We start from the raw sequence: 21,185 nt of genomic DNA, 5'->3' as shown, positions 1-21,185 counted from the left end.
TCTCCACTGAGCATTGCCCTGGCAGGCGCTGGAAATGGCTCTCATAAAAACCATTTCTTTCAGTAATACTTGTTGCTGAGCATTTTCTGCTATCTGCCACAGGAGGAGAGGATGCTGCAAGCCAAATTTACATCAGCCTTGTCTTGGCTTTATCCCAGTTCCTCTAATGCAGCCTTAATGCAAAAAGATGCCTTAGTCCCCTGTGAAAAGCTGAATTCCCACCAAGAAAAATACCTGGAATATCTTCTACTCACTATGGTTTCCCATTAAGGACTGCATGAGCAACATCCAAAAGTATGTTTCACTGAGAATAATAGTTATTTTCCTCCCTGGGACTGCAGCTGTGACAGAGCCCCCTCAGCAGGGACTGCCAGATGCTGCTCCCAGTTGGAAGCATCTCCTCCTCCCAGGCAGTCCGTGCCTGCTCAGCCCCTCCAGATCCCAGGACAGCTTCTCTCCTGACTCTTGAACTGCTCCTCTTATCTTGGTTCTGTGTCTCAAACCTTTCTTATGCTAATTAAAACAAATGTCAAGCATGGGTAAAAATGCTGCAAGTCAGAAAGCCAGAGGAGTCATGGATTAATTAAAAGAAAAAGGAAATCGGTGACAAAGCGGGCAATGATAATGCAGAAAATCTGTTCTTGCTTCACACTTATGTTCGTTGAATTTGGTAACACCAGATTTATTAACACCATTGATTTCATACCTCTGAGTTCAGAAGACAGTGAAACAGGAACATGAAAAATCCCTGAAAAAGAGAAAAAGGAAAAAGGGTGAGGTCTGGCTGTGAAAAATCAAATTCAATAATGTGTTTCTCTCAGGATGTAGAGAACAGGCATCGGGCAGCTGGAGCCCTGTAAATATCTGAGTGCACCAAACCAGAGTGTCCCAAGTGAAACTGGAGAAACCTGCAGCATTAGATTACTGTGGGGCTTGCCTGGAATTATTCCTGCAAAACTTTCCTAAACTTTGCTGTACTGAAGAAAAAATCTGGCTGAAAATATGCAGAAATTCTTGTTTCATGACAACAAGAGAACTTTTTGCTTGTGGTTGCAAAGACCAAGGAAAGGGAAATGCTCTTAGGGGAACACCATGATTTTTCAGGTCAGAAAAGTAAGATATTAGCACTAGGAGAATTTTCACAGCAGAATTTTGCTATCTTTAGGCTTTTAATCCAATGCAAAGTGAAAAGGCCTCATCCCTTTCCCTCACAAAACAATTTTATTTTTCTGGCAGTAGTATTTAGCACCAAGAACCCTGTTTTACTATTTTTGTATCCATAGTGCTGTTTGTTTCCAAGACAATAAAGGATTTCCAGGAGATTGTTTTTTCTCCCTCTTTGTAAGCACTGCTTGGGAAAGAACTGCAACACGCCTATAGGGTTATGCCTCTGCTGAAATGTCTGCTTAAAGCTAAGCAGATGTTTACATTCCTCCCTGGACAGAGCTGTTTTCCTGGATTGCTGTGCCAAGGAGATGAAGGCTGAGTTTCCTGCATGCAGGACTTCTGTACAGCACAGGGAATAGCTCCACTTTTGATCTTGCCCATATACTTGTGTTTGCTTTCATTTAGTCTCAGTAATGAAGCCTCAAACTGGCATTGAATAATTGGCCTGGTATCTCTACTGAAGAATTCTGCCTGTAGTACACAGTACCGGAAGAATGAATTTCATTTCATTTCTGAAGCTCAGCGCTGTCTCATTTATTTAATTATTGCTGCTGGAAACAATAAGGAGTGGGATACAAGTTCTGTTCTAACAAAGACAAGCAATTGCCAGCACTCTGTGCTTAGCACAGAATTAAAAGACAGAGGAAGGAACACCGAATAAAATGCAATAAACATAAACATGAGAAGACATTACTAATGATCCATTTAATTGGATCTCAGAAGCACTTCTGTAACCATAAATTTCCCCACTAGGTACTTACCTGTAGTGAATTAAAAACAGCAAATATATACTGAAATACTAAAGCGTGGGCATTGACAGCCAAAATACCAAAGATCCATGAGCTCCCCAAGATGGGTAAGAGAACAGCCACGGCTTTAGCTGTTAGTCTGTAGGAGAAAATGAAAATAGGAAATTGTGGTCAGACCAATAAAGAAATGTCAACCTCCACACCAAGGAGTTTATCAATTATGTTCTCACAGCAAGGCACCAGGCAGAACTCTTCTTTACCATGAAATTATTTTAATGGGAAAGATTTTAATTATTTTTTCATCTGTGGAAATAGGGATAACAGAGTACTGGTATGACACAGGATAAATAGAGATGGTGAGTCAGGAACTGAGTGAGCAGGGAAAGAGATCTGGGAGACGGTCATAAAAATACCGCAGTGATATCTTGAGTTTACAGAGAAGTGTGTTAGTGGGCAGCCAAGTGCAAGAGTCAAAAAACAGTGAGCACTGCACACCCAGGTCACAGCACTGGGCAGCCCACACGCTTTCCCTGTGTGGATCTGCCACGCTGTGCTCACCCAGAAAACTCATCACTCCTCAGGGAAACCTGCCTTGCCATCCAGGACCTACTGTTTTACAAATGCCAGGAGCCATTTCCCCTGCAAGGAGGAACAGCGGAACCTTTGCACACCAGGCACATGTCCAGGGACAGCTCTCAGAGGAGAACTTCTCCTCCTGGCCAGCTCAGAACAGCTTCAGCAGGACAAGACAAAAAGCGCCAAAGAGGGACCAGAATATGGCCCAAGATGTAATCCCAGCTTTCAGCACTACAAACACTTAAGAGAGCTCCTTTGGTAGCCCATGGGATTCATGCAGAATTATCAAATTAAGTGTTTAAAATATCAGTTAATTCAGTCTATGTTACAATTACAGATAGAGGAGCCAAGGAGCAGAAAAGAAACAGGGGTAGTGAGAAAGTAAAATCAGTCCCTGCTTGCTAAAACCATGCGTTTTAGAAATGATCAGATTTCTATTTAGATGGGAGCCTATGCAAGGGAAAAAGCTGTTTCAGGGAGAATAATGTCCTGCTTGTGCCTTGTGCCCCCTTGTACAGATTAAAGCACACATTGAGAGAAGTGCACAGAGCTGCCTGACAGGAGACAGCTTGTAATTACAGCAAACACAAAACAAATGATCATTTTGTACGACACAATTCAATGAAGAAATCTTTTAATTAAACTTAGAGACAAGATGTCTTGTTCATTTCCGTGACCTGAGCACACACCATCATATCGACTAAAAGTGCATCATGAAGTTTATAGGGAAATCTGGGACAGGGAAGCATCTAAATTTTTTTTCTGTTCTGGTTTGGGGTTTTTTCTATATTGATTCATATCTCTGTATGCTCAGTCATGAATATTTCTGCACAATTCAATCTAATTCTTCAAGGAATTTTTTCAGTCAGAAAATGAAGGAATATCTTAAAGCTTGAGGTCCTACTTAAATTTTAAAATACATTTTTAAAGATGCAATTTTTAAACAATTTATACAAGTTTATTTTTGTGAATCAAATATGTTTTGGTTTGTTTTTTTTTTTTTTCTCTGATAGGATTAAAGATCCTCCCCAAACTCCAAGATAAAATGTACTGCAGTGGGGACCTGCCAGCAGAACAGCTCTTGCCATGGGCTTTGTGCAGGAGGAGCTGTGAAATGCCACTGAGCACTGAGGAAAATGCAATGTGCAGGATCAGGAGCTGGACAGGCCAGTGAGCACCTGGGGATGGAGCAGGACCCTGGGAGGGTTCAGGAGTTGGAACACCTGGGGATGGAGCAGGTACCCCCAGGAGGGTTCAGGTGCTCAAACACCTGGGGATGGAGCAGGTACCCCAAGAGGGTTCAGGGTTTAACCCTCTGCAGCCTGAACCAGCAGGGATTGCCACACCCAACACAGCTCCACTTGCAAAGCTGCCTTCATCACAAACCACCTTGTTTCCTTTTTCTCTTTTGTTCTCACACTCTCTGGTTTCATAAAATTTTCAGTTTGGAATATAATTTTCCTCGACTATTTTGTTGCCAAAAATGTTATTGTTTCCCTTTGAGTCAGAGCATAAAAGGCTTCATCTGATTTGTAGCTGGGGGCAGAATAGTCAGGCAATTTTCAATATTTTCAAAATCATTCTTACAGTTTGGATCTCCAGAAGCCTTTAATATTGCAAATTACTCATATAATTTTTAAAATCAGGTTTTAATAAAGATGGCTCCTTATCGAGCCTGAAGTTCAGCACATGTGCAGCAGACTTCCATAATGAAAATGAAAATACAACCAGATGTGGAATTTTCCATGCAAAAGTATTAATGTTTCATGCACACTCTTTTAGAAAAACAGCCATGTGAAGGTGAAATTCATTTAAGACTGAGGGTCAGCTCTGCCTATGATTCTCTTAAATCTCAGAAAGACTTTTTTTAATTTTTCCCTAGTTATTGCATAGCCTTCTATGCTTACATGTTTGGAATTTCATCCTCGGTAGGAAATTATTAATTCAAATTGTTTATGAGCTTTACCTACCAATCAAAGGACCCAGCTCTATGATTCTTGGAGCTTTTTTTATCTTCTTCCACTTACTCCTCCCCTTCCTACCTTTACTCCATTTTAATCGTTGAACTTTAAAAAAGTAAAATACTAAATGTAAAATGCTGCTTCAGAATGCCATTAAGGTAGCAAGGTTAAAAAAATCATAGAAATACAAAAGCTAATGTTCCACTAGGTGCATTAATTCTGACACACTCCACATACTTTATTCGGTTTTTTTATTCCAGTTTTTCTTTGCTACATGAATATTTTAGTAGATTAGTTCTAGTACACTAAAATATAGAGCACAATCAAATAGATGTTTTTGGAGAAGGAATTCTTCCCCATGCACGACTTATGCTGTGCAATAGTCACTAGCATCAATGGAGCTTTATATTGTCCATAAAATTGTTGACATGAAGCAATAATTTGGGGCAGGGGCTGTGCTTATTTTACAGGCACTGTGGCTCAGCCCCACCAGGACTTCATAAACCCTGCTAGAAGCCTTTTTCTTCTGCCCAAATGTGTCAGAAAACAGAGCAGCCACCTAAATTTCTCCCGAGTGCCCCTTCCATGCCCTGGCCTTGGCAGTTAACAGCCTGTTTCTCACATACATCTTCAAAGCTCAGGTATTGTCACTTTTCTGCAGTCCAATAGTGCCAAGTCTGGTGAGATTTTGTCTCTGCATCTAAACACAACTGAAGGATCAGTCCTGGAACTAATTCATTTGGAACAAAGCAAATCCAGCAAAGAATCTCCTTTCTATTGTTACATTTTGCCAAGATTTTTTTTTGTTGTTTTGGTTGGTTGGGGTTTTTTTAGGTATATACCTATCATTACTTAGACAACTTCTGGAAAACACAAAAATACTTAAGAGTCTGATTTAATTTGTACATCTAGGGAATATGGAGAAGCCTTTGGGAGAGGATTAGCTGTGCATAGCTCACCTGTGAGTTCCGTCTGTGGTCAGGGCTGCTCACACCCTGCCCAGCACCGCTCACCCTTCAGCCCAGAGGCTGCTGCAGCTCTGCCCTGCCCTGCCAGGAGCGCCTGGGCAGGGCTGGGAGAGGTCTGTGAGCACCTGGACAGTGCCCGCAGCTGTGCCAGGTCCTGTCAGCTCAGGGGCTGTTCTGCCAGTGTGCCAGGTCCTGCCAGCTGTGGGGCTGTTCTGTGGGTGTGCCAGGTCCTGTCAGCTATGGGGCTGTTCTGCAGCTGTGCCAGGTCCTGCCAGCTGTGGGGATGTTCTGTGGGTGTGCCAGGTCCTGTCAGTTCAGGGGCTGTTCTGCGGGTGTGCCAGGTCCTGTCAGCTCAGTTGCTGTGCTGCTCACCTGAGCACTCGTGGCTGAGCCCCTCTGGCAGAGAGCCAGAGTCCAGCTCCTTTGAAAATCCTCAATCAATTTTTCACAGACACCTCTGGCAAGAACAGCATTCACTTCCTCCATTAATTGCTAAGCTGTCCATTTAACACCCTTTCAATCTCCAGTTGAAAAAAAAAAATGTTTTCCTTCCCTTTTCCTGTTCTTAGGGTTGAATTCTATTTCCTGAGAAGTTAACCTGCTTGATAGAGCTCTTTTCCCAACCAAATTTCTTCAACTGGTTTTTTTCAGTTGCTTTTGTTTCAGCACTCACTTTAGGACAGGATTTTAAAATCTTCTGTGTGTCCTGCTGGGTGGCAGACTGTTAGGCAGCATTTTAACCCAGCTGAAATCAATCAGCAGGGGAAGGGAGGTTTTCTGAGCCGGGTAATTGCCTTAGCTGTACTGCAGCCCCGGTGTGCAAGAAGCACAGGCTTCGGCACCTCTGAGATGTATTTTCATTGCCAACATAATCTGAAATCATTGCACAGTTACTGAAGCTACCAGGGACGCTTTTCCAAGAGCACAGCTGGCCCTTCCAGTGCCTTGTATTTGCAGTTGGTGTGGAACAGCTCCACTCAGCTGTGATTGCTCCTTCCCTCAGTCCCTCTCTGCCCTGCCCTGCCTGAGCACGCTGTCGATATTCACACCAATGCAGAACGACCACACTGACACCTTACAGCAGAGAAATGTCACTGCTTGCAGAAAGAAAACTTTATTACTTCTGTGAAGGGGACCCCTAACTCACAAATCTGTTTTATTGGTTCTATATGGAGCACTAATCCTTTTAAGACTTCCAACATCCACTTTTCTGTCATGATGCCTGCTGAAGTAAGAACTAAATTCAGACCCATAAGCCAAGATTATATAATCATTGGAGGAAAGACTGTCTAAAAAAAAAAGCAGAATTCCTTCACCACAACTCACAGGACAAGGCTGGTCTTCTAACTGAAGTTTCTCTCTTGTTTCTTGAGTTCCTCTCTAGTCACTTCCAGCAGTACCCTTTGTGTTTTATATAAAAGTAAATAAATCCCCAAACCTATGACTAACATTTCAGACTCGTGGCTGAAAAAAAAAAATTTAATTTAATTGCAATTTCCTGTTTGTTACAAGTAGTGTTTACTCTCTCCTAAGCTGGAATTGGAGAGATGCTGGGAAAGCACGTGTAGCAGCTCCGGCTGTGAATGAAAGTGATTTTCACACACAGCCCTGTCTCCTGAGCTGGCCGTGCTGGCTGCTGAGCCCTGAGGAGCAGAGCCCTGAGCACAGCCCCAGGAGCTCTGTGCTGCTCCTCCTTCCTTACTCCGAGGAGCAAAACCAAGAGCTGCAGGTGCTGAGCTGCCACCAACACCGAAAGCACAAATGGAACAATAATGGTGACAGCTCATCTACTTGACGGCAGCAAATGGCAGAAAAAACACAGAACAACCTTCAGGGCTGATGAAGAGCCACTGAGTCCATTTGGGATCTAGAGGAATGAGCTCCCTCGCACTCCTCAAGGGAAAACTGCTCTTTATTTGGAGAACTGCCCTGGGGATGCTGAGCAGAGCAGCCCAAGCTGAGCCTCAGAGCCAACCCCTCAGCCCCTTCCAGCCTGGCAACCAATTTATGGCCACACTGCAGGAAGGAGCAGCAGAGCAGGGCTGGGGTGCTCCTCCCAGTGAAATTCAGCTCTGGACTCTGTCAGGCGCCTTGATCCAGTGGCTAGGATTTTCATCCTAAAAGGACACCTTTGGATTTTACCTCTGCTCCTGACTCCAAGCAGCAGCTCATGAATTCCTGCAAATACAAGGTACCACCTCCTCCTCCTCCTCTTTGTCCTGGCTGCTGGCACAAGGAATGTACTTTAATCTGCACATACACAGTTGCTTACCTAATCTTGGGTGATTTCTAGGCAGAACTATAGCAAATTAAAGGGGAAAAAAAGACAAAACTAATAACTGCAGAGGCCATTTCCCATTTCCCAAATGTTATTTGCACTTTCAAAATAATGGTGTGAATCTGACTAAGACCCATTTACAGTCACTTCAGATCATTGCTTTCTTCTGGGTGTCATTTATAACCCAGGAAGAGGCTGCTAAATGAAAGCATTGTAGCTACAGAAAAAAATAATTCTAGGCTGCAACAGCAAATAAATTCAGATTGATTTTTATCACGAGTGGGAAGGGAGGTGGAGGTGCTCCTTTTCTCAGTGTTTAGCAGTCTGCCCTCTCACCACAGACCCTCCCAAGAAGGCAGATGTTGCCAAAGCAAAATCTCTCACCTCCCACACGCCTTCCCAAAAACCTCAAACCGCCTTTAGGAGACACAGCATTTGCCCAGGACACAGGAGGCCTGGGCTCAAATCATGCTTTTGCCCAAGGGACTGCACTTTCCATTTTTGCAGGAAAGCATTTTGACTCCCTGCTTGATGCTCATTCTTGCCTGTTGAACCTGTCCCACAATTATATATTGAATAATTAAATATCGTCTGGCTCAGAGAAAGAAGGTGAGCTCCACAGATTAGTCACAAGGCACTCCCTGAGAGAGTAGAGTCCTACCTAATCCTTGCTTTATTAATATTGTTGAATTTATATTAAATATTCAGTAGAGCAGAGACTGAAACTCAAGTCTCACTTCAAATCCCCATCAAGCCAGACAAAATTAAGGCCATGACCAGAAATGGAGCTACCACAGGAATTTTAATACTGAGAAGGCAACTCCAGGGGCTGCAGCACTGACTTCAGCCTCTAACCAGGGGTTTAGGAATCCCTGTCTTGCTAAGGTTTTCAAGTCCCTTGTCACTTCCATTGCTCCCAGATTCTAAAAATGCAAAAGAAAAACAAAATACTTCCCAAAAATTAAGTAGTGGACCAAAATATGTCATTCTCCTTGTCTTCAGTGCAAGTTATTAAAAACAAATATGAAGAATTAAAACATAATGTCATTGCAAGCTGAATTTTAGGAGTTTGTGATTTCCCCAGGGAAACAGAACTTGCAAGGGGATTTTACCATTCTTTTTCTACATTTCCTTTCCCCAACATTTTTTGGTACTAATTCTCTCATTGCGCTGCTCTTGAGACAGCACTTTGTGCTTGTCAATCCCCAAGGCCAAGGTAAGAGCTAATTTTCCACTGAACTTTGCCATTAAGTCATCAAAGAAAATGAGAGTTATTCTCCCAGAGGCAGCCAGGGGTGCTGATAAATGCGTGTGGGACCTGTCCCTGAGCCTCTGCACAGCCACTGCTGCTGCTCTCGTCCCGAGGGACACCGGAGCCTTCTCTGCTCTCGGAGCATCCCCACCGCTGCAGGGCTGCCTCCTGCCTAGCTGCATCCTTGTGCTTGAGCCCCACAGCACTCGTGTCCTGCGTGTCCCTGCGTGTCCCTGCTCGGGAGGAGCCCCGTGGAACAGAACCAGATTTCTCCTTTCCATGGCAGCTGCTAAAGGAGCCTGCAGGACAAATGTCCCCAGCCAGGGAGGCACTGCAGTCACAGGAAGCAGAGACACAGACCTGGAGCATAAATTCACAATCACCGCTGCATTTCTTAACAGCCAGGGAGGCAGAATGGGCAGCTTCTTTGTTTCAGTCACAGGCCACAACTTCTGGAAATCCAAAAAATGTGGCTGCTGAAAATGCATGAGACTCCAGAAATGGATGACAGAACAAATTTCCCAGGAGTGCTTGTTGATGACCGTGGCCAGAAGCCAAAATAATTAAACTCTTAGAAAATCATGTGGAAAATGAAAGCAGTTTAAAAGGAAAAGAACTGGCCCTGATCCTTACAATAGTGAAGATTTATTTCTTTCTTGAACATAAATGTTCACTTGCCTATTTCCCACAGTGTTTGCTTCTTCTCTAAAAGACTCTGGAGTTACTTTATAGAGCTAAGAGCAGGGGGAAAAGAGACAAGAAAATATTACCCACTTCCATTACAGGTTTTCTTTAATAGTGTCACAAAAGCAAATTGACAAGAAAGTCTGGAGGGATTCATTTGGGTTTTTAAAAGAAAATAAATTGCAATTTTCTAATGAGCAAGGGTTTGGGTTTTTTGGGGGGTTTTCTTAACATACCATGCTATTATTAGGGACCAGTTTGTCTCCAAAGATAAGACAAAAGAGCAACACTGTTCTCACCAGACAACAAAAACTCAGGAGAAGGATTGGGTTTAATGGATTTCAGTTTGCCATGAGCAAGCCCTGGGCTGAACAGGTAATGGTATTAGTTCTGTCTCTAGCTCAAAGATATAAAATAATTGACAAATATTATAAAGTCAATAGGAGCAGCAGGATAATCCAGCCCTGGTGCTCAGCCCAGGAGGAGGCACCGCTGATTCCAAACCCTCCTCACCTGTGTGTGCAAGGAAACACAAACGTCTCCAAGGGTCAGACTGCCTGTGGGGGGAGCAGGCTGGATGTGATCTACTCTTCTTTCTACACCTGCTTACATCTGCCACTTCCCCATCCCTTTTCCCAGCTCCCAGCACAGATTTCTCCTGTCCCACAACAGCATTCTGAGCCCTGTCCTGAGGCAAGCTGTCAGCGTGAGGCATGAATCTGCATCAGCCCAACCCTCACTTCTTTTAATTGGCTAAATCTCTGCAAGTCATCTTGGAACAGTATTCTGAAAAGTAGTCTGACTGCGCTGGTTGCAGCCCTCAATCTTTTTTATAGCTGTTATACCAGGTGGTGCAAGGGTCTGTGTGCCCAGCAGTAAACCGAGCTGGCACACCCAGTGCTAGCGAAGAGGGGTGCCAAGCGCCAGGAGCATGGAAAGGGCCCGTGGCATTCCCCTCTCCTCCCAGAGCAGCAGCTGGGCAGGAAGCACTGCCGTGACTGGAATCCCGGAGGAAAGGGCACGGCTGGCTCAGGATGGGCACGCAGGGGTGCAGAAAGGTGCAGCAGAAGCACAGACCCACTCAGGGAGAGGGAAAGCACTAGCAGGCAGAAGAAAAGCTTTTACAAACCTCTGGGCCAGAAGAGAGCAAAGGAAGCAGAAGAGTGTGGCAGTGCACATCTCTCTTGCCTTGCCAGACCAGGAGGATAAGGTGGATGGGGCCTTTTTCCCTTAAAAATTTTGAGACTTGTCCAAAGCACAGGATTGCAGAGAGCTAGCTTCATTTAATTAATTATAACGAAATACAGTTTATAGACCTGTTTTTTGGACTTATAAAGCTGCAGTCAGTGATGCAAATCCATTGATTAATTTTGTTTTCCCTGCGCTGGGATGTCAAACCAGGCACACCATATGCTAAAAATATGAAGTAGCCCCTACCCTGTGCTCCATGTACTGTGTTTGATCTTTCAAAAGTGTGAAGAAAGAAAAGTGTGGGTTTCTTTTGAAAGATTTTTCTAGATTACCAAAAACTGTTGGTAATCTAGAAAGCATGGCCTGTCAAAAATGGCCAAGGCTCCAATTCCTTCTTTCTCAAATTGTCCTTGAAAAAACATCAACTTTTCAAGAGAAAAAAAGCTTCTGAGCTAGCTACTCCCCAAAGAGACTCAAAACGCCATCACCAGAGGCTTTTACCAGCAAATGTGATTGTGTTCTACACACATTTCAAAATTGTCAGAGACAATTACACAGCCATTTACCACTCCTAACCTGACAAGTGGATACCTGCACAGCTGGGTAGCTCTGTGGCCCTGGAACACCCAGGAAAAGCAGCCTTCTCTAGGAATCTGTACTTTGGCAAATATTTCTGGCTTTTAACTTGGAGACCCATATTTTAATTGAGGACGACAAAGTAACAATCACGTCAAATCATGGGGTCAATTTTTGAGGAACAGCATTCACCCCCTAAGGAGCTGAATTCTGAGGATGATGTCCTGACCCCAACAGTCTCAGTGACCCTTATGAGCCAGGCTACCAGCAGAAGGATCTTCTCCTGTTCCCACAGCAACGGCAGCAGCGCAGCAAAGGACCAAGGCAGGCACGCAGGCTGAGCAGAAAAGTCATTTTCTGAGGAGTGGCTCAGGTGAGCTTTAACTGCAGCAGTGGCAGATAAATCGCTGTACCCCTACCTGGCCTCCAGTCTCAGATGTGCACACCAGTGCCACAGCCACATCCTTCTTTCTTTCAGATTTTCACAAAGGAGCACAGAGAGAAGGAAGAGAAAACAATTTCTATTTCTGCTCCTTGTTTTCCCATGTGGAATGTGTTTGGAGAATTGTTTCCCTGGGGTGATTGCTTGGTTGGGTTCTGGTGAGGATTGTTTGAGCCTGGTGGCCAATCCAACCTACCTGGGGCTGGACTCAGAGAAAGGGGCACGAGTTGTTAGTTAGATATGGGAGTTAGAGAAAGTAGGTTTGTGGTTTTAGTATCTCCTTTAAATAATATATTAATGTATTATAGCATAGTTATAATACAGAAATCATTCAGTGTTCTGGAGTCAGACATCATCATTCCTTCCCACCAGGTTCACCTGCATTTACAGTACACCAGGAGCAGAGAAACAGGACTGCAGGGCTGCTGGGGCCCAGCTGCAGCCCCTTGCCTTTTATTGTGTACCTGAAGAGAGCACCTCAAAGTTTAAAAGTATTTGTGATACTAAGAGAGTATATTTTCTTTATTGTAATTACCTGTGCTTTCCATATTTTCAGAGTGCTTCATTGGGAAAATATGTAAACCACACTTAGCTCAGAGCTGTGTCACACTGGGCAGTGATTTACAGGCTGCCCAGAGCTCTGCACAAGGCACATGCTTAAATAACATTCATATTCTGCAATGGCACAACTGTAATATTTGTTCTTATTATTCTGCATAAAGCTGACACAGAGTTGCAGGATTATAAATTGGAACCAAGGGTGTAAATGAAGCAGTTCAAGCAAACTCTTGAGGTTATTGCTGTTCACAGGGAATTGTCCCATTTTGTGATGAACGAGCAGCGTTTAATTGTTGCTCTGGAGCCAGGCACCAAGCTGTGACTCACAGCCCCATCCTGCCACCAGCACTTTCATGGCTTAAATCTGATATTAAAAGATGGAAAACTAAACCCAGCTAGGACATTTAAAAAACAAGCTAATGTGAGCTTCAAAGCTATAGATGTTTAAAACCTGAAAGTTTCTGTTGCTGTAATTCTAGAAGGAAAGGAGACAAGCTGTCCTTTAGAGAACTTTGGCAGCAGGGAGGGGGACAGTGGAGTGACAGCACCATGTGCTGTTCTCAGATGTCTCAATGCCATATTGCTGACAACACCCTTGACCTGACTCCTCTCTACTTGGCACCTTGTGTGCCACGAAGGACCCATCAGGAGTGAGCCAGCCTTAGGCATGGGGCCAGCAGAGAGTTTTGTTCTCATTAAATGCTGTGTAAATCCTGGTTTGTCCCAAGGAGATGAGATCTGAGCCCCAGGCTCCTGCAGAGGACAGATAACACCTGCAGCCACTGCCCTGGAGTCTGGCAGGTTGGAGTCAAGAAATTGATCCAGCCATAGGTCAATAAGTACAACACAAGCTTCTAGACATCCCCAGCTAGACAAGATGATAAATGGCTGGAAGGTGGCTTGGTATGGCCCCTTCTCATACCCTGCACCTCCAGCACTGGTTCTGTTGTGTTCACAGCAAGGTTTCATCGCAGGGATTTAATAACCAGGTTTTAATAAACCTTATTCTATCCTGACATTCACATCTGAAAGTAAACATGACTAAGCACCTCTAATAAAAATTGTTTTATCTTTATACTCAGAAAAACCAGCACCTGTTAACGATGAAGTTTCCCCTGTATATTTGGCACCCATCTGTTTTCTCTTGCTGCCCTTCCTAACATGGAAAGGAGCAGGCACGAGTGTCAGAGCTGCTCGTTCCTTTGGAGCCAGTATCAACAGGCCCTGGAGCAGCAAATCCTGCTTAAGGAGCAGTGACAGAGAGAAAACTGTCCACGAAGGATGGTTCTGGCTCAGAAGGAGACAACCAAGGAAAAATCAAGCTGTGGGAGGCTCATAATGCCACCTGACCCAGCTCAGACAGGGCTGGCTGTCACTCCTGGCAGCAGAATTAGCCCTGACAGGCAGGGGTAGCACCACTTGTGAAAGCCATTCAAAGGCAGCAGCTATCCAGGTAATCAGAACCAGTGCTTTGCTACTCCCCTCCCAGTACAGGAAGGTTAAAGATATTTGATTTTTTTCATCAGTTTAAGCCTGTTACTATTTGTCCCTGTTTGTCTCCTTTTTGCAGAGTAGCCTCCTCTCTGCAACTATGCTTTACATCCTTTTAATCTTCTAATACTCCTCCCAAAATGTGCCTGAAATGCGCCTGAACAATCACAGCGTGGCCTGGGGCCTTTCTGCAGTGCTGTGACTCTCAGCATCTGCAGTGAGGAAAGCATTCCCATTACTGTCATTATGGCCTCTAAAAGATTAGCACTTCCTCATTAATACCCTCATTGGCAACATTCAATCCCATGTTATTTTTAGTCTAAAACCCTGAGTCTAATAAGGAGACACCCAAACTGTGTTTGTATTTGTCATATTCAATGAGCCAAAAATTTAATTAGGTTGAAGACATTATCATTGGGAGTTAGCACTTCAGCTCACTAGTTGTTACTGCTTAATACTTTCATTTTAATTATTTCCTTTGTTGCCAGTCAACTCTCCTCCTTCCAACAGATTCCAGGGGGTGCATCACTCATGCTGTTTGAAGCCATGTTCAATGAACACGTTTCCTTACACACAGTGAGAAATGGTGAAGAAAAGGAACTGCTGAAAGCAGATTTGGCCTGTCACACTGCTCTAATGGATGGTTCTCCTTCAGCAAAGGGAAAAAGGGAAAAAGCTCTTTTCTTTTTCATTAGGGCACACAAAAGCAGGTGCTCCCTGTCTCTGAGGGCTGCCTGCATCTGCCACCCAGAAAGGCACAGGAAGGATTTTCTAGTGCTATGGATTTTGAATCCCTGTAGACTTTCAGAAGAGTTTACAGATTGTAACTTGCTCCTCACCTTCCTTGTGGACGGAGATTACAGAACAAAAATTTAAAAATCTCTAATGGCATCCCAAAGAGGTGGAATTTAGTTATGGAGGAGATTATGGCATCGCTTTGGCAGGAGAGCCCTCGTGAGGGCTTTGAGCAGTGCCGTGACTGACAAGTACATTCTGTGAAAATAACAGCTGGGAATAATCCTCAGAACGAGGCGTCTTTGGGCACCAAATGACACCAAACAGGAATGGGATCACAAGAACGAAATGCAGCAAATCACAGGAGCTCGTGGAATAACAGCTGATGTTAAAGCACCAAAGTTATCAGCACTGACTTGCAGCATTTGCATCCCAGGCAGAAGGTTGGGCTGAAGGGCTGGGGAGTGTTTACAAGCAAAGCAGAATCCCGAGGCAGAGCTGTGGATCCGTGATTAAACGCAGGAGCAGCCTGCCACAGCCGCCCCTGCTGCAGGGGTGTGATGCATGGCTTTGCAAAGTGCTCTGGAACGGCCAATCTCCCGCAGGTGTGTGCAGCATTGCAGCACCTGAGCTGCTGCAGGACTGCCCTCCTGGTCTGCACCCGCCAGAGGGAAACATTGCTGTGCATTGCCCATACAACAAAGCAGGGATCACATCTGCAGTAAAGCTACACGCTGTAGCTTCAGTTTCATGTGCAGGGGTTCGTAGCTATGAAAAAATACAGATGGAACCAGCACAGCAGCTGCCATTACTTACTCACTGCGCTGAGGTTTTCCTGAAGCCCTGTTTTGCTCCCATTCACTGCAGCTACTGCCATTTCCCCCAATTTTCAATCATTAATTTAACTAAGCAGAAAACATATTTTCCTCCTATGGAGAACTGTTTTACTATTTCACTAAGTTTGAGGGATGAAGAAAGTATGAAATGAAAGAAAGACTAGGGTAAAAAACTAAAAAATATTTCTGATTTTGCTGTAATTGCTTTCTCCATGGATGATTATGATAGCATCACTTTCGGTTCACTGAGTAAAGTGTACAGTTTATAAAAAAGACAGAGATTTTTCCAACTCATTGGACCATTTCAGAGTAAGCAGTGAGAATGTATTTAATAATAGTTGGAATTGGCAGTCTATTCAAGAGAAGTTAATGAAACTGTCTCTTCTGGACAACAGAACGCAGAAGTGAGCTGGCTGGGAAATCACAGGGGGTTGGCTAAATGTGGTGAGTGTGCTTCTGCACTAAAACCACTACTCCTGCAACTGAGACAAGCTGGGCATCCTTCCTCTGCTGCAATTAACATCTGTCGGTGCCAAACACAGCTTTGAGAATTCTCTGTGTTATACTTTAACCCTTGCAGTCAAGGGAACTCAGTCAAATTATTACCTGTGCTAAATGTAATCAGGCAAGAGTTGTCCCCATGGGGAAGGAAATGTGCACTTTTCTAACACTGTCACATCGGGGACCTCTTCTCACTGTAACAGAGAAGTCACTTGCCATGCAAAAAGCAATGAGACTTTGAAAGGGTCGGGCAGTAAGGAAAAAACCTTCCTTGGGCCCTTATATGTCAATGCATGTGCTGAATAGAGTTAAAACTTTAGATGCAGCAGAAATAAATCAGAAAAGAGTTCAAATGGTTCATAACTCAGAAATGTAATCATGTGCCTTTTCAAGCACATGAGCAATTCCATTAAACTAATCTGCTTTAATTGCATTAAGCTTAAACAGACTACTCATATGCTTAAACTCAAACATATGATTAGTTATGTCCCTAAAAAAAAGAATGGATAATTCAAACAAATGTTGTATGTATGCATTTAAATATTTCAAGATATTAGATTCAGCATTCTATAAACTAAAACATTTAAATTAGCTATTTGGCAGAAAATCTGTTCCCTGATGCAAAACATTCTCATTAAGCCACAACTGAATTATTGCCCAAAATTATTTTGCTGAGAATCAATAGCTAATCCTCTGATAAAAAGTTCAAGAATAATCAATGACAACTAAAGGAAAAGTTAATATTCTATATGTACTCTATATGCTTCAAAAACAATACAAAAAGCATGCTCTTAAGTAAATTCAAGTAATAAATAAGAGATGATAATAATTCTTTGCTCAGCTCTTTCCAGTAAACTGGTGTTGCAGAATAAAAGTTTCAGATACTAAAAAAGTAGCTATTTTCACACACATAGGAAAACTACTACAGTGACCAAATACTTACTATTCAGACTGTCACAGGAGTCTATTATGCTTTAATTAGTGTCTGTGATCATAAACTGTTTAATTGAATTCATTTTGTCTTAAATTACTGGGTATTTTGCAGTTGATGTATCATAAAAGCTTGGTCTTTTATGTTGCTTCTTAAATTCATTTCAGGGGCACTATTTTTATTTACTTTAGACAAACAAATGAGCACACCAGTGGCAGTGAAAGCAGAACAAGATGTTCAGCAGGATGTTCTCTGCTGTCTCCTCTGTGACAAGCAACATCTGAACCTGAGGAGATCGATAAGCCAGTAACTGCACTTTGTTCTGGGGGAAATGAAAATGGGGAAGATGAATAATAAATTAATTAATTTTAGAACACTAAAAGGAATTTCGTTCACAACTTTCTTTTCTGTTTTGGCTTTTAAACCTGAGGTTCGCCAGCTGCTGCATTCACAGCAGAGCACTGTCTCACCCTGGTGCACTTTCTGCAGTTTGAGTCTGCATTTGAGAGGACCTGCTGCCATATGGAAAATCGGGAACAATTACTCTAAATAATTACATCAGTTTATTGCTGCTTGTTGCCAAGAGAAACAAGCCTTGTTGGTAATATCGACTTGCATTGCCAAGTAACTTCATTTTTCAGAAAGCAAACATGCTCCAGCACCAGCTCTTCTCTAGCAATAAACACCCTCTCTAACTGATGCCATCACGACTCAGAAGGAGTCTGCGGTCAGGATTTCCTGAGGTGATCTCTGCTCAGGTGTGGATGAGTCCCCACACCTGGCTTGAGACACGCAGATGGTGACTGAGCACAGCCTGGGCTTCCCTCTGCCACCGGGGAGAAGTCAGAGCTTTCAGGGCAAGGGAGAGGAACATTTAACAGAGCACATCAGCTGTGTGCAGCAGGACCAGGAGTCCAGTGGGGTCAGCTTGACTGAGCTCAGGGCCAGGGCAGGTCCTCTCCCCGCTGCTGCCGGCAGCAGTGGAATTTAGTCCTTGTCAGTGTGATTAAAGCTCTCCTTTGGCAGCAGAGCCTGGCCAGAGGTGAGCCTGAGGAGGAGCCTGCTCTGTGAAACCTGCAGGCTGGCATTTTTGGACTACAGCAGCTGCTTGGGTTTGCACTTGGAAACATCACAAGTGTGTGATGTTTACCCAGCCCGGTGCTTACAGACTGAAGTGATGCTGGCCAGAGCCAGCAGGGAAAGAGGTGGCACTGGCACCTCCTCGTGCTCCTGCCACTGTGGTCAGTGCAGGAGCCCTGGAGCTCACTGTCACTGTGGCTGTGACCTGCTGGGAGCTGTCCAGCCTGCTGTCCCTGCTGTCACAGCGCTCGCTGTCTGGACATGCTGCCCACGCTGCCCGCCTACATCTCATCCCAGCTTGGACAGACAGCACTGAAGTGCCCCTTCTTTTCTGCCTCAGCTTTGGTGGGCTGAGCAGGCTCCCCTCCACAGCTCCTTGCCCTGCAGCTCCCAATTTCTGCCTTTGGCTGTCTGGAACCACAAGCCCAGCTCTGAAGGAGCCACTTCTCCCCAGGTCCCGCTTGGCTGCTGCGATGGGTGCCAAAGCTTTCCTGCCTCTCCAAATCACACCATGCCAGTTTCATCCAGCTCTGGTTCGTGAGAAGGCTTGAAAAACTCCTCCTGACACAGCCCAGTTCTTCCCACAGCGATATCCAGCAGGCACAGCACTCAGGGATGCCTGGCAGCCCCTTTATTTGGGGATTACAGCACACAAAGCGTTCTGCAGCGTCAGGGATTCCTCCCTAGGCCAGCTCAACCTGTTGATCCAAAACCCACCCTGCAGTCCTTCCTCACAGAACTGTAGAGCCTTTCTGCTTTCCTGCTCCTTGTTTGTCTCTGATTTGTTCTGCTGTGCACATCCACCCTCCCGGGTTAACAACCTGTAATCAGCTCCCAGAAGCCTGTAATGCTCGGAGCCGTGGGGATTTCACACCGTGAAACACTTCCCGTGCACCTGTCAGATCACAGCCCTGCTCTGCTTTCTTCTCTTCTTTCTTGGAAAATGCACACAAGGATTTCATTCCAGACATATAAACTCAGTGCTACAAAGGCTTTATAATTATCTTTTTTTCCAATAGACCAGTTACTTTCTTCGTAACATCCTCTGTACATAAAACTCTAATCCATCATGCCTCACTGCTATGTTAAATCAGGGTATAAACACTTCCCAAGATCTGATTTGAGCATGTATTTATGTTCTTCTCATTTCAGACTTCGAGGATCCACTTCGGTAATGATATGTACAGAAGAACTATTCTCTATGTTCTGTTTACCTTCTATTGTATTTTGTTTACTTAATTTATTTCTGTGAGGAAAGCCATTCTATCAGAGCATGTTTCACCATAATCACTAAATGGTTCACGTTTTCAGATGTATCAGCCCTCTGATAATAATTTTTTCTCCACTTTTCTCCCTCTAACTCTTGTTAGGTCAAGTCCTGAAACTATAATGTGAAAATAACTTGGCAAAAAGAGCATCTCTCAGCCAGGGTACCTGGAGAAGTCTCATTTTCAGTTAAAATTATCCCATTCCAAATCTACAGCTGATAATACCTGGGCTAGGAACATATGCTCGTCATTAAAGGCATTACATCTTATTCCTCGACCAATCATTCATCAATCAATTTACTTATGTGCACACACGCAGTTAAAAAAAAAATAGTGTGTGTTAGTGTGCAGGGTACAGTGTGTATGGAATCCACTCCTTGCAACAAAGTAAAATATCCAAGTACATGGAGCAACCTCTGTAGCTGCTCTTGTACTTATGGAGATGTGTCTTTGTGTTTGTACTTCTGATAGTGCAGAAAACTTGGCATTGACAATATAGTTATTTGCTTCCTAAGTTTCTATTCTTCCTGTGTATTTCTGAAGGTCACAGGAACTCAGCCAAACCTGAAACAGTCATTTTAATTCCCAGGCTTCTCATTTCACTACAGGGTAATTGTCTTATTGATTTTTGTGTAGACTTATTTACTGTTTTTCTTTTCCTGTTGGATAAGTGTATAATAAGTAAACTAACTTCAATTAGGTAACTGTCACCAATATTTAAAACTTAATGACAATTTCAAAATTACATAAGTAATCCAAGCATAAAAATTATTCTTTATAATACAATTTCAGAACAGTGGCACCAAATCTTTATCATACAATAACCTGTGCCTCAGAAACATTAAACACAAACCATCATCACATTTTTCTTCTAAGTTACATATTCTTTTATTTATAGACAGTGACATTTCTCTATTTGGACTAAAGCTTCTTTAGGAGATACAAAATGGAATATTCAACATCTTCATTTATCCTTGATATATTAAATTATCTTCTTAACTACACCCCCCCAGTGCTATTTTAAAGATGACTCATTCTCAGAAGCCACCAACCCAAGAGGCTCAAGGCACGATGATATAAAGATCTGCTTGAATTTAGGCACACATTTAAATCCAGTGTAAGTCTTTATGCTTTGTAATGTCAAGAGAGTCTTAAAGATAAGCATGTGCCTAAATATTATACTGAACTGGGGCTGGAAACAAGGTCTGGCCTCAGAAGGAGCAGAAGAGTTGCAATAACCCAGCACAGATTAATGATGCTCTGTGAAATTCAGCTTTTGACTATAGCAGGAAGAGGAAAGTCTCCCTTAGCAAAAGGGAAAATAATGAATCAGCAAATGCTGGAGACTGTCATAGGCAAGGAACCACTTCAGCTCCTGATGAACCACAGGCTTCACCCTGTGCAGCATGCAGCTTTAATAAAACATAGGTTAACTGGCTGCATTCAAGGGAGGATACCTATGACAGTATTCGCTTTTACTGAAGAGGAGCAGTCAGTGTTCTGGGAGCAGTCCATGGTGTAACATTGCTTGTGGGAGATTGTCACAATTTCAATGAGAAAAACTTACTTGAAGGCATTAGCATCTCCATGGACCTTGTAGCTGTCTGCACTGATTCTGGAGATGACTCTTGTGACAGCAATGAGAATGCCAATGTTGACCTGGAGGAGGAGGAGAAACAAGCCTTGGTCAGGAAAGCAAGTTTGGCTGAGTCCGAGGAGCAGGCTGCCCAGGGACGGCATTGTACAAACACAGCAGGAAACAGAAACAGAGACTTTCTGTGCTGTCTTTATGTGGCAAGAGAGGTTTCCAAGGCTGGGCTGTGTGGTTTGCCCTGTGTCAATGATTCCCACCCGCACAGCTTTTCTCCCTCCTTCGGGAGCTCCGTTGCCTGTTCAGGAAAAGCCTGGATGGCTGCATTGCCCCAGAGCCAAGGTGCTCAG

At 43.7% G+C, this 21,185-nt stretch overlaps 1 protein-coding gene across 2 annotated transcripts in view; it reads right to left on the bottom strand.

Annotated features, from left to right (window-relative positions):
• The window catches only part of ADGRD1 (adhesion G protein-coupled receptor D1), a 117,658-nt gene that overhangs the window by 5,155 nt on the left and 91,318 nt on the right, over positions 1–21,185 (bottom strand). For both annotated transcript variants that reach the window (XM_012577935.5, XM_030285668.4), the window contains 3 exons: positions 20,812–20,903; positions 1,929–2,055; positions 707–748 (listed from right to left, as the gene is read on the bottom strand). In XM_012577935.5, the coding sequence (XP_012433389.5) occupies positions 707–748; positions 1,929–2,055; positions 20,812–20,903 (261 nt within the window). The remainder of the gene's footprint in view (positions 1–706; positions 749–1,928; positions 2,056–20,811; positions 20,904–21,185) is intronic.

The sequence above is a fragment of the Taeniopygia guttata genome, chromosome 15 (assembly GCF_048771995.1).
Source record: "Taeniopygia guttata chromosome 15, bTaeGut7.mat, whole genome shotgun sequence".
NCBI lineage: Eukaryota > Metazoa > Chordata > Aves > Passeriformes > Estrildidae > Taeniopygia > Taeniopygia guttata.
Note: the sequence above shows the minus strand (reverse complement) of the source record. Positions and strands in the feature narration are given on the sequence as shown.